This window comes from Ictalurus punctatus, chromosome 4, assembly GCF_001660625.3.
Source record: "Ictalurus punctatus breed USDA103 chromosome 4, Coco_2.0, whole genome shotgun sequence".
Taxonomy (NCBI): domain Eukaryota; kingdom Metazoa; phylum Chordata; class Actinopteri; order Siluriformes; family Ictaluridae; genus Ictalurus; species Ictalurus punctatus.
In genome coordinates this window covers 9,559,975-9,572,906 of record NC_071284.1, presented here as the reverse complement: position 1 = coordinate 9,572,906, position 12,932 = coordinate 9,559,975, and the positions used below count along the sequence as shown (strand labels likewise).

Here is a 12,932-nt window from a genome sequence, read left to right as displayed (position 1 = left end):
GCTACAGTGGGCACAGGTTCATCGAAACTGGATAGCTGAAGATTGGAAGAACGTTGTCTGATCTTTTGTAGAGACAATCCCCAGAGATCAACAGTTTCTGAAATACTCAAACCAGCCCAAAACTACAACCAATGCAATCTAGCGAACAATAAAGGTCTTGGGATGAATTCTGTTACTTACATTGAATTCTGATGAATTCAATGCTGTTACTATGTAGCTTTGTTTTATTATTAGCAGTGGAGCGATTTAAATTTGTGAAATCATTGTGCAAACACATAACCACAAATACATATTCAGAGCTTATTTAGCGCCTATGTTCAAATACCTTCGACTGGAGAAGCCATGAAAACATTCTACCAATATATACCTTACTGATAGACATCATACCTTAGTCTTCCATTATAAGTAAGTTTAGAATCAACATGTTTCTCCATTTATTCCTCAATAGTCTGTGATAATTGGCACATACATGAAAATGCATGATACCTATAGATTAGGTTGAAGAACTCTAGTGTATTTCTTTAAATGGTTGGTGCTATCCAAAGAACACATCTTGGATTTATTTATCTCCAATCTCATTTCTTAAATGTATCATTCTCAACACATCAACCTTTGAACCTGTCCTAAACATTTATATTGCATTCTTACATAGGCACAAGGACAAAATGAGTGATAGGGATGTTGGCAAAGATGAATGCCAGTGTAAAGAAGAAAGTCAATGTACCTCAGTTATTTTTAGTCTTAGAGGATATTGCCACCACCTTTTCATCTTTATGTGTCTTCAGTCGAAGCCATTTACAGCTTTGACAGCCGAAGTGAAGCGTGCAGAATTTCAATGGCTGAGGCAAATATCCTAACGTCTGCCCTCGAGCGCTTGCGTCTCCTGCATGAGGTGCTCTGGTGGAGAAAGTGGTTAGCTCTCTGATGGGAGAACTGAACGTGCTCTTGATCATCCTGTGAGCTCGTTCCGCTGATTTTTGAGGAGGGTCACAATAATCTGCACACTTGTTTACAAGTACACATCTGGATTTGGGATGGTGCAGTGTGCCGCAGAAGCCCTGTGGCCTCCACAGTAACGCTCTAAGGTATTTCATTAGTCGCTTTAGCTCTCTGTAGCTGTGAGGATTGGAAGTCATTTGAAAAGCAGCGAGATGCCATGCTACAGCTGCTTCTCCTTATAGAGGAAAGCATATGCGTTTCATCCTCTCTGTCGGAACCACAGCAGCATAAATACACAGCACACTCCTACGCCTTCTTTGTGTCTAACACAAGAAGACATAAGAAGAACGAAAAGGCTTAATAAAAGGTGCATGTGTGAGAAGAGATCCTCGTCCCTCGTGTCTGATTGGGATGAATTGGGGTGAATGAGCAAGCTGTTCAGAGGTGTATTGTTTGTTTCGCTTTTCTTGATTGTATTTGAGTGCGTGAATATGCTGTCGAGTGTACACCCAGTGCTTTCAGGTTCAGTTCAGTGCCTCGGTTCAACAGCCAAGGCGATGTTATTACACAACATAAGTAACTGTATAACAAAATAAGTAGCTGACATATGTAGCTTCGCTGTGTACTTGAGATACTTCATTGTAGCATTGCATATGTATAGATTGTCACATCTTACAGAATGCAGTCTCACAATACAGGAATCCAAAAGTATTACTACAGAAATAATAATAGATTCATGTTCATAGGAGTGGAAACACAGACATGCGTAGAAACAATCGTGAACAGACTCGTCTGTAACTGAGCTCTTTTTTATTTGTTCAAGATGGATTTTTTTTTTCCCTGCAGAGGAGATCTATCATAGCTAATGTCAGATGGAAAAAGAACTGTGTGCAGCTCTGGGGTTCTCAGGGTCAGATCCGGACTTGTCTTGCGGCGCAGGCAGAAATTGCACCACTCAAGCAGAAATGTTGGCAAATCACCTTTCTGCTGCATCTTTCCCTAAGCCAGCAAAACGTGCAGACGACTTTTTGCTACAAGGTCTTTGTGTGTGTGTGTGTGTGTGTGTGTGTGTGTGTGTGTGTGTGTGTGTGTGTGAGAGAAAAAAACGAAAGTGTGAACCCACACGTGTTACATATCCGAATATGAACAAATGTCTTTGCTTATTTAGTGATAGTCCTAATTATCAAGTATCCCATATAGATACAATATCAATTTGCATAATGTGGATTTAACGAGGCACTAATGACCTTGACAGGAGGCTAATGGACCAGAGCAGTGTGTGTGTACAGAGGGAGGTGGCTTTCTTTGGTGTGTATATCCACATAGCCACTGTGAACCAGTATGTGAGCCAGTATGTGAGTCCGTGTGTGAGCCAGACTCCTTCCATTACACCACACTTTGATGAGCTAAACTCTGCATGCTGCAAGCTTTCCTTGTAATTGTAGCTCGATACAGTATAACGAGACAATGAGGATATGTGTGTGTGTGTGTGTGTGTGTGTGTCTGTGTGTCCCCAGAAGAAGAGTTTACGTCAACTTCTCTCTGAATTCAAATTAAAGTCACACTCAGCTGGATTCTGGTATCATCTGTATAAATCATTTTGTTTTGTTGTTGCCACCTACTTCAGCCATATAAAAAAGAAACCCACTGTAGCGGGCTACATAGCGTGAATTTTATAGCTTTGCTACCGCTCATGCTGGAACGGAAAAGATTTCATCAGTGAATAACAAATGAATTTGCAAACAACTCAGCAGCAAGAGAGAGAGTTATTTGTGCCCAGAGCAGCGTGATGATAATCTCACGCTAGCTTGTTTCTCAAAGACGAGCTTGTCCTCGTGTATATGACCATATTTCCTCAGGAAGTGTTGGAATAAAATGTTGATAGGTAGAGACGCATTGCAGGAGATGTGGTTTTGTTGTGGAAAGAGAGAGGAAATGGCAAGGTTAATCGCCTGTGAGGGGAGTACAGCTGTAATATCCTGCATTTAGGATTGGAATCTGAGTAAGTGTCCTAAATGACATGTTTGGGTAATAAACCTTACACAAAATGTAAACATTTCACCTATGTTTCATAAATTTTTATGCTGGACATGTGTAGTGAAGGTGGTTTTATATGCCCATGTTATTGGTTTTTTTTTTTTTTTTCCATGATTCATTTGTTTTTTGCATTATTTTTCTCACATTTAGGTCATGTGCTTTTTTCCCCATGTGATCGCATGCTATTAACATGATTTTACATATATATTGCATTATCATATGCAATTTCAGGGCATAGCATGATGAAATGTACCTTCATGTATATTTCACGAGGTCACATTATTCACAGAATTACAACATGTCACATGTTTTGGTTCTGGTCCTGTACCTGTGCTGTCATTGGTCTGTTACCCATTGTGTTCACCTATATGCGGTTATCCCTTATTAAGGCTATGTCAAATATAAATCCGGATCGATCTGAAAACTGTATTTTTGTATTAAAACCTTCTCCGTCTACAATGGCATTTTCAAACGTTTTCCAGAAATTGCATGTCTGAAACATCTGAAAAAAATGTATATAGTGTATAGTACACTTATATAGTATATAGTACTAAAAATATGTCATCCTTGTTGAATATCTCCATTTTCTCAGTCCATACTACAGTGTGAAAATGGCATTTTCAAATTGATTCAATTCAATTTTTATGTATAGCACTTTTAATAATGGACATCGTCACAAAGCAGCTTTACAGAAATAAATACATTCAGGATATAAATTTTAAATGTATGAATTTTTTACTTGGGAAAGAATTTTCGACTGCGTTTTTCACTGGACAAAAACACCATCTAAGTGTGGACGGAAGGCCAAAACGTAGCGAAAAAGATGGGTTTTCAAATGATTAATGGGTACGTAGCCTTCATTTGTCTATTTAAACCCTGTTGTTTCTGTATTTGTTGTGAAGTCTTCTCATTTATTAGTGTAGTATTAGGCTACGTCCACATTAATCCGGATATATATGTAAACTGCATTTTCATTTTAAAATGCTTTCCATCTACACTGGCTTTTTAAAAAAAATGTTTTTCAAAAATTGCTTGTCCACACTGAAACGTCTGAAAACACTTCATCTCTACACTGCGTTTATTTAAAAATGCAATCTGAAGGTTGTACAAAATGACTAATCTTTAACAACTATGAAACTGGACAGCAGGCACAACAACTGCAGTGCAACATCATCCAGCAGCATGTTTGTTTTCAGTTGAATTGGTCACGTGACTGTGTCACATGACTCAAAATACATCAGCGTTTTGGACTATCTCAGTTTTCTCAGTCCACACTACAAAGCAAAAATGCTGTTTTCAAATGAATCCATGTTTCCATGTTTTGTGTTTCCTGTGACCTTTTTTCCCTCATTAATGGATCATCCCAGTTTATTGCAGCCTACCTGTAGTTTGACCTATGCGATGGACTACAGTTATTGATTTGTAGATTTGCCCAAATAAAGCAGCCTCACACTCTTTACACACACGTAAAAAACAAATGATCACATCTATGTGATTTTTCTATAGGAAAAGAATAAGTTGTCTTCTAATCTGTGGTAATATTCTAATGTTGTTGTTGTTGTTGTTGTTGTTGTTGTTTATTTTCAATATTTCTTTTTCCTCACAATAAAACTGTGTGTGTGTAATTGTAAGGGAAAAAAATCCTCTTTTGGGAAAACAAGAATATGGTCACCCTAATAGATATAGAATTTCAACTCTAAAATATTCCCTAAATGCTCAAATTGGTGCGAAAGTGTGATAGATTTCCATAGCATAAGGTGTGTTAAAATAAAAGGGGAAATATCAGTGAGTTTAGTGAGCTGTTCTATATAACTTATGAAAGTATAAACTGTATGCTCTTCCGGTTGTCATGATGTAATGGTATCAACAACACACACATGCACACACGCACACACACACACACACACACACACACACAGTCCTCCTGCAGTCGTCCTCCAAGTTTGCACTTTGATACGCTAGCCCTCAAGGGTGCATGTCTATAAAAAATGAACCTTAGGGACACAATGTCTTCACAAACCCGCTGTGTCATTACTCACTAAAATGCTTGCGCTGTGCAGATGCATGACGATGACCAGTCAAACGTTTATCATTTTTCATTTGAAGATAAACGAGGTTCAGCCACAGTTCATCCATTCTTATACCAAAACAGAAACACAAGATCACACTGACAAATACAAATGATGCACTGTTTTGAAATCAGCTTCTCATAGCCTACACAATAACGCCATATCAAATGGTGTTGATTGTAGATGAAATGATCATGCCTAGTTTGATCGCATAGTTGATCTTTTTCATTCCACATCAACTGAGAACTTTTTGAGGCTCAATGAATGAGTTGAATGAATGAAAACACACATTTGAATATATTTTTTTCTTGTCAGTTTTGCATATTGTGGATTGCTGTCAGCATAGCCATCTGCTGTGATTGGTCCTAGCCAGTATTGCAAGGGGTTCTGGGTAAGGGACCAGTGAGGAATAAATTAGTGTTTCATAATTAAAAATATATATAGTCAGAGTTGGAAAATTGCTGTGGTATAAAAGCGATAAAACACTTCAGGATGTGCTTTTACTGGAAAATAATCAGCTTGGTGGTGGTAATGGCATCACACCACCCAGTCACTGATTATTTTATATAGCAGCTATAGCAGCACTCTACATTGTGTTGTATTCCTTACACGGTAATTGTAATTGTGTGTAATTTGTATGTGCTTTCTTGAATTCTTCTCAGGTTTGCAGTGCTGAGAGACCCAGCAGGTTGGCTCAGTGTAAACCCGGTGAAAGGCACAGTGAACACTACAGGCACGCTGGACCGTGAGTCTCCCCATGTCCACAACAACCGGTACAGTGCAGTCTTCATGGCCACAGACAATGGTAAGCGTGTCATCTCACGCTACACAATTACTCAGCTCTTTGTGCTTTCTGAACTCTCGGCATCGACAGTGGTGCTTAAAAGTTTGTGAACCCTTTAGAATGTTCTATATTTCTGCATAAATATGACCTAAAATATCATCATGTTTTAGGTCCTATTTATGCAGAAATATAGAAAATTCACAAACTTTCAAGCACCACTGTAAATAACATCCCTCTATTGGCCTCCTAATGATAGTGTGTGATTGCTCTTCTAACAGGTTTGGCAGATATTAATAAATCACAACAGCATGCTTATTATTTGATACAGGATAAATTCTAGTACAACCCCAATTCCGAAAAAGTTGGGACAGTATGGAAAATGCAAAAAACAAAACAAACAAAAAAAACAGTCATTTGAAAATTCAGTTCACCCTGTACTATATTAAAAACACATTATTAACACATTATTTGATATTTTAGTTTGTGAATTTAATTTATTTTTGAAAATATACACTCATTTCAAAACTGATGACTGCAACACACTCCAAAAAAGATGGGACAGTCGACTGTTTACCACTGTGTAACATCACCTTTTCTTTTAATAACACATTAAGCGCTTGGGCACTGTAGACACCAGTTGGTTACATTTAGCAAGCGGAATTTTCCCCCATTTATCCATTATGCATTTCTTCAGCTGCACAACTGTACAGGGCCTTCTTGCCTTATTTTGTGCTTCATAATGCACCACACATTCTCAATTGGAGACAGGTCAGGACTGCAGGCAGGCCATGCTAGCACCCAGACTCTCTGCTTACGCAACCATACGCTTGTAATCCAGGCAGAATGTGGTTTGGCGTGGTCCTGCTCTGGATGGCAGCATATGTTGCTCCAAAATGTGTAAAAAACATATCTTTCTGCATTAATGATGCCCTCACAGATGTGCTTATCCATACCATGGGCACTGACACACCCCCCATACCATGACAGATGCTGGCTTTTGGACCTGACGCTGATAACAGCTTGGATGGTCCTTTTCCTCTTTGACCCAGAGAACACGACGGCTATTTTGTCCAAAAACTATTTAAAACGTTAACCACAAAACACAATTCCACTGTGCTACTGTCCATCTGTGCTACTGTCCAAATCCTACCGATTTGTCTTTGGGGACTGTTATTCTCAAAGTGTTAGAATATTCAACGACACATCTGTTAGCAGAATAATGAGCCACGACCCATCCTTGCTCTTGGATGACTAGGCCTTTTTTGGAGGCTCCTTATATACTATGATTAGACGATTACCTCACCTGTTTCACATCGACGTCTTATTTCAACTTGTCACATCACTATTAGTCCTAAATTGCCCCTGTATCCAACTTTTTTGGAATGTGTTGCATGCATCAATTTCAAAATAAATGTTTATCTTAAAAAAAAAAAAAAACTATACAGTTGATTATGTGAAACAACAAATACCATGTCTTTATACATTTTTTGATTAAAAACAAGTCAACGTATATTTACAAAACACTCCTCTTTGTTTTTATTTATTTATTTATTTATTTATTTTCGGAATTTCGGTTGTATATAGGGTGACCAGACATCCTGCTTTGTGTCGTAATGCACAGCATTTTAGTCCTTTGTCCCTCATCCATTAACTTGAGGTGACGTCTTGCATTTTGATTGGAAATAAAGAGTTAATAAAGAGTTAACTCAAAATATCTGTGGAAGCAGTGGCGTGTTCGAGTGCCGGTTTATGAATGAAGGGCAGAGCCAGAGAAGGTAACCGGTAAGGATTGTACACCTGCAGGGAATTATACTATTAAATGTTCTGTGTTGCAGTGAGCCGAAGCGAGAATAAAAACAGGGGCACCTCAAAAGACAGAGAGAGCCAACCAGCACGGTGTGTGCACATGTGTCTATAAATAAAAGCACTGAAAAGCGAAAGTGAAAGATAAAGAATATAGCACCTTTCGAGTTGTTCCTAGCCTGCCTCCAGCTTCCTCCCTACCCGAATCTGGGAAAGTGTTGCACTAAGGTTTTATTTATTTTTTCCCCTCATGTTTCTATGATAAAATTTCAATAAGTTATATACTGCAGTATATGGAAAACATTGTCCCCAGGGGGCAGGAACAAAATCTGACATTCATACAATGGCTGTGAAGAAAGTATTGAAGCCTGTCATCAAAGGACTGTCATCTTTCACTCAAACTGGGCACACATGACGTCAAGCCATAGAAATCCTTTTTTTTTTCCACTTAATATTTTTATGCAGTAATGTTTTTCTTTGTTGTATTGTTTGATACAAACGACATAAATATAAATAAATATAAATGGGTAGACTGTACATTGTGCCCTGCGATGGACTGGCACCCTGTCCAGGGTGTACCCCGCCTTGTGCCCGATGCTCCCTGGGATAGGCTCCAGGTTCCCCATGACCCTGAAAAGGAGTAAGCGGTAGAAGATGGATGGATGGATGGATGGATGGGTAGACTGTACATGTACATTCTTATTCAATAAGATAGGCATCAAAATGGTAGGCCTTTGGGTGTCAGAAATATGTCCACATTGTCCCACACAAACGTACTACTTGTCCCACATTTGGCCTGTTTGCAGCTAGTCACCTTAGTTGCATAAGTGCTTGGTGAGTATTTTTGAAGGCATTTTTGGTGCATCGTCTTGCTACAAACACATAATTTCAGTGCTGTAATTGGCACAATATGTGTTTAACTCGGACTTACTAGTGGAATGAATTGGCACCCGTGTCATAATTGGCCCTGAACGTTTGAAAATGGCAGAGAAGAATGTCATGAATACTAAGTGGTGACTGCTTTGTCTTTTAAATTGCAATCAAAACCATTGCCAGTATCACATTGGAACCCTTTGGAGAGTTATTTGTACAAGTCATCAGTGTAGTTTAGAGCTCAGTCAGGGTCGTGTATTATCCTCTCAGCGCAGAAAATTGCACCATCCAATGCACAGAACGCAAAGCCTCAGTGCATTCTCAGTGATCGCTGGGTAGTGTAGTTATTCCTTTTGCTTGGCATTTGTGGAGATTAAATTAAACTGTCGATGAGGCTTCCCTAATTGTTTCGGTGGGTTATTCCAGATGAGAGCAAGGAGAGCTAATGTTTGGGAAGAGGGTTGAGCTGAGTTGTCATGTGTGTCAGTCATTCGGGCCTTGCTCAGTTTCTTCACCTTGGAATCTTGCTACATCTCCCACCCTTTTTGTGAGTGAATGTAGAGGAAAGATGACTCTTTGCAAGTGCTCCATTAACAGACGTGTGATATTGCTTTAGCAGCAGGAGTCTGCCAGTGGCATGGCTTGGTACACGTCTGAGACAATGAAGCAGGAAAGAATCATCTTTCTCACCTCATCTCTTCCTATCACTCCTTCTGCCACTCTTCCCTCTCCTACATGAATGCATAGATGACATGAGAAGTGATCTTTTTACAGGTTCTCAGGTGTTTCCAATGTCATTAACCCCCCTTCTCTGTACATGTCTCTTATGTCGAATAGTGGGACTAGACAGGACTCTCATGAGACATGCTTTTAATGTCCTCATATTAGAAGACAGAGAGCAGCCTGAAAATCCAGAGGCAGAGAAATGAAGTATTGTATGCAAGGGCCGTAAATGATAAGCGGGCCTTGTCAGTTTTGGAAAATAGCCTTTCATGTCCAGCATATTGCTCATTATTTACCACGTATTATTTGAAAGTTATCAATTTATATGTTTAATAAAGTTCTAGCTGTGCCATTTTATTTCTCTTGTGAAAGCACCTGAGTAAATTGGCTCTGAAGATGAGGGACTTTCCTTGCTTAAATATTGATGTAATTTTCAGTCTTAAGTGGCCAACTCTAAATCTAACCATGGGGACAGGTGTTAGTGACAGGAGTGTATATGTAGTAGTGTTCCATCCATTATCCATCCATCCATCCATTTTCTAAACAGCTTATCCTACACAGGGTTGCGGGGAGCCTGGAGCCTATCCCAGGGAAGGCGGGGGACACCCTGGAAAGGGTAAAAACTCATCACAGGGCACAATCACACACACAGGACAGTTTGGAAAATGCCAATCAGCCTACAATGCAAGTTTTTGAACTGGGGGAGGAAACCGGAGTACCCAGAGAAAACCAGAGGAGAACATGCAAACTCCATGTACATAGGGCAGAGGCAGGAATCAAACCCCAACCCTGGAGATATGAGGCATGCGTGCTAACCACTAAGCCACCATACCCCTATATTGTTGTTATTGTTGTTGTTGTTGTTTTTTATGACGATGATGGAAAAATGACCACTTTGCAGAGAAATACTGTGTTCTGTTTGCCATCCAGACATTGAGAGTGGCATGGCTAAATATTGTGTTTATGGGCCTTCCAGCCCAATATTTGTGTTCATTCTCAAAGGTCATTACTGTGTCCTCTGAAACAGAGCAGGGATTTCAGGCTGGGATCTGAACACTGCATTCACCTTTAATCTGTGTGAGGTCTATGTGGTTTTGGTGGGTGTTAGCGCTTGTACTGGCTGATTCTTTTTTTCTGTGGTCATCCCCCCCCAATAACGCATAGTCTATAACAGATGCCCTGGTCTGCTTTGAGCTGTCAGATGATTGCATGACACGAGAGTCCTTCTGATCACTAACAGGTTATCGATCGAGTACAGTCTGTCATGTCTTTATTTGGAGAGCTCTGATGATGAATGCTGCTGCTCCCCCGGTGACCACAGAGGGGGACAGTGCTGACGGCTGACAGAAGCTGGGTAAATACAGCAAAGAACAAAGCAGGACAACATAGATTAAACCAAAAAAGAGAAAGGAAAGATTAGGGTGAACGAATATGTGAAGCTGTGAAGGTGTGTATGTATATGTGTGCATGTGTGTGCAGCCCTACAGTTCCCAAAGGTCTGTATGACACACACATGACCTTTTTCTAAACGCAGAAACAAATGGCTCCATTTTGCACACATTGTGTGTGAAGCTGCGGCTTTGTGTCAGAAAGTCAGAGCCGATTCTGTAACTTCACCAACACTTGCTCATATCTCATCCACAGAGGCATCTTGTTGGTTCAACATCGGCACAGATTTCATCGTGTAAGTGCATAATTCTGGTCTGAAGCTCAGACGCATTTTTCTCTAGCTCCTTTATTCCCCACTGAACCAGCAGATGTTCATTCAGACCATTCCTCATTGAGCGTGAGTGAGTGCATGAGTATGTGTACATATGCTCATGCGCTCATATTCGTCTTATGCGATTATGTGCTCGAAAATGTAGTCGTTATTTGCCTCTTCAGTTTTTTAACTCGAACCTATTTTTACTTGATTTGTCTTATCTTTAAGATGTCTTGTTTGTGACAGAGATGAAAAGTCAAATCTATTGCACATTTCCACATTATTAGATGTGCTTCATGGTCACTGAAATTACTCTGAGACATATATCAGAGTGTCTCACTCGTTGAGAAATGGTATCTGCACATCTTGTCTTCTCCTGCCACATTGCTAGTCAGTGGCTTCTTAATATAATAATAAACGAATCCCCAGTAGACTGTGTTTGTCATATAGAGCAGTGATGTTAGCTTACAGAGCCAGCAAAGATTCCAGGATATGGTGTCACTCTGCAATTCATTCATCGTTTACTTTTAATAAATGCTTTATCTTGGGAGCACTGGGAGTGAGGCAGGAACACATGCTGGATGGGACACCATATGCAAACACTCACACCTAGGGGCAATTTTTGTTTACACCTAGGTGCAATTTAGCTTAGCCATTACACCTACTGGTATGTTTCTGGGAGGTGGGATGAAACCGGGGAACATGGAGGAAACCCACTCAAGCATGGAAGAACATGCATAGAAACTCTATAGAGACAGTAACATGAGCTCAAATTATTCATTATTATTATATTATAAATTATATTATTCAAATTATTAAATTATTCATTCAAATGACTCTTCTCAATTCAGAGGAGCAGCAGCTCTAGTCTAAGGCTCATCCAGGTTGTCAAGCCCCTCACTAACTAAACAAAGTGATCCTTTATTGCATTGAAGTGCCTTGCTTTTTCTATCTATAGTATATAGAGCATGCTAATGCTAACTCAAACGGTGCTAGGCAAAAAACGGATATGGAACATGTTGATATGAATATCCAGCAAAGGAATTTGTTGGAATATAGATTGTACAAGGAATAATGTGATGCTTTTTTATTATATAGTTTTGCTATGGCTAGTAATCATCTGTGAGCAGGAAATGACAGTTTATGTGTAGGAGTTAGTTGTGTGTACATGAGTTCGGGCACTGGTAAAGACCCTGGTCACTACACATTGGGATACTGATAACTCCAATTTCCAGTGATATGACTACATACCCATGTTGTAAAACTTCAAAAATGTCAAATATTTAAGTTTTACACATCATAGAAATTTGTTAGCTTAATTGTACACATTTCTGTCATGCATAGCATTGACATGCAAAGCAGGATTGTAGACTAGATAGTGGATTTTTTTCTTTTAAAAAACACTTAAAACAAACCATCAGATAGAATGTCAAATAAAGTTACAAATCGCTAACGTAAGTAATCATTTGAGAGCTACAACACAATAACAAGCTACTTACATTTGTAGATGGAAGTTGGCTGAGAGTTCGTCCCCCATTTCTTTCAAGCTGAAAGGCTTCAGAAAACATGACATCATTTCCCGTAAAGGAACATAGTGAGCATCGATGCACTCTGGTTTTTGCAGTGCATTGTGGGATTTTTTTAAGGAGTGAATGTTCCAGTGAACTGGAAGGATTTTGTGATTGAGACAGCCCTTAAAATGGCCGAGCCCCTGATCAGTGCGCCGACTACTGAACTACTGTAGGGAGACGGCTCAGTGATACACACTGACACAAAACAAAGACACACTCAGAAATAAGAGGGTATAATTAGACCAAGTAATTAGGGAACTAAGCAGGATATAGGTGAAAATGATTGAAATGAAAAAACAAAGAGGTGGAAAAAGGAACAGGAAGTAAAAATGAGCAAATGTCATAATAAATGCATTGGTAAAAGCACCGTGCTCTGAGGGGATTTGTAACACCTAGCTTTTGTAGAAACCCTATATTCACATGTATTTCCT

General features: G+C 39.5%; 1 protein-coding gene across 1 annotated transcript in view; it reads left to right on the top strand.

The window, feature by feature from the left end:
* Positions 1–12,932, top strand: part of cdh13 (cadherin 13, H-cadherin (heart)) — a 419,656-nt gene that overhangs the window by 376,037 nt on the left and 30,687 nt on the right. The window contains exon 12 of the mRNA XM_053677941.1: positions 5,708–5,850. Within this exon, the coding sequence (XP_053533916.1) occupies positions 5,708–5,850 (143 nt within the window). The remainder of the gene's footprint in view (positions 1–5,707; positions 5,851–12,932) is intronic.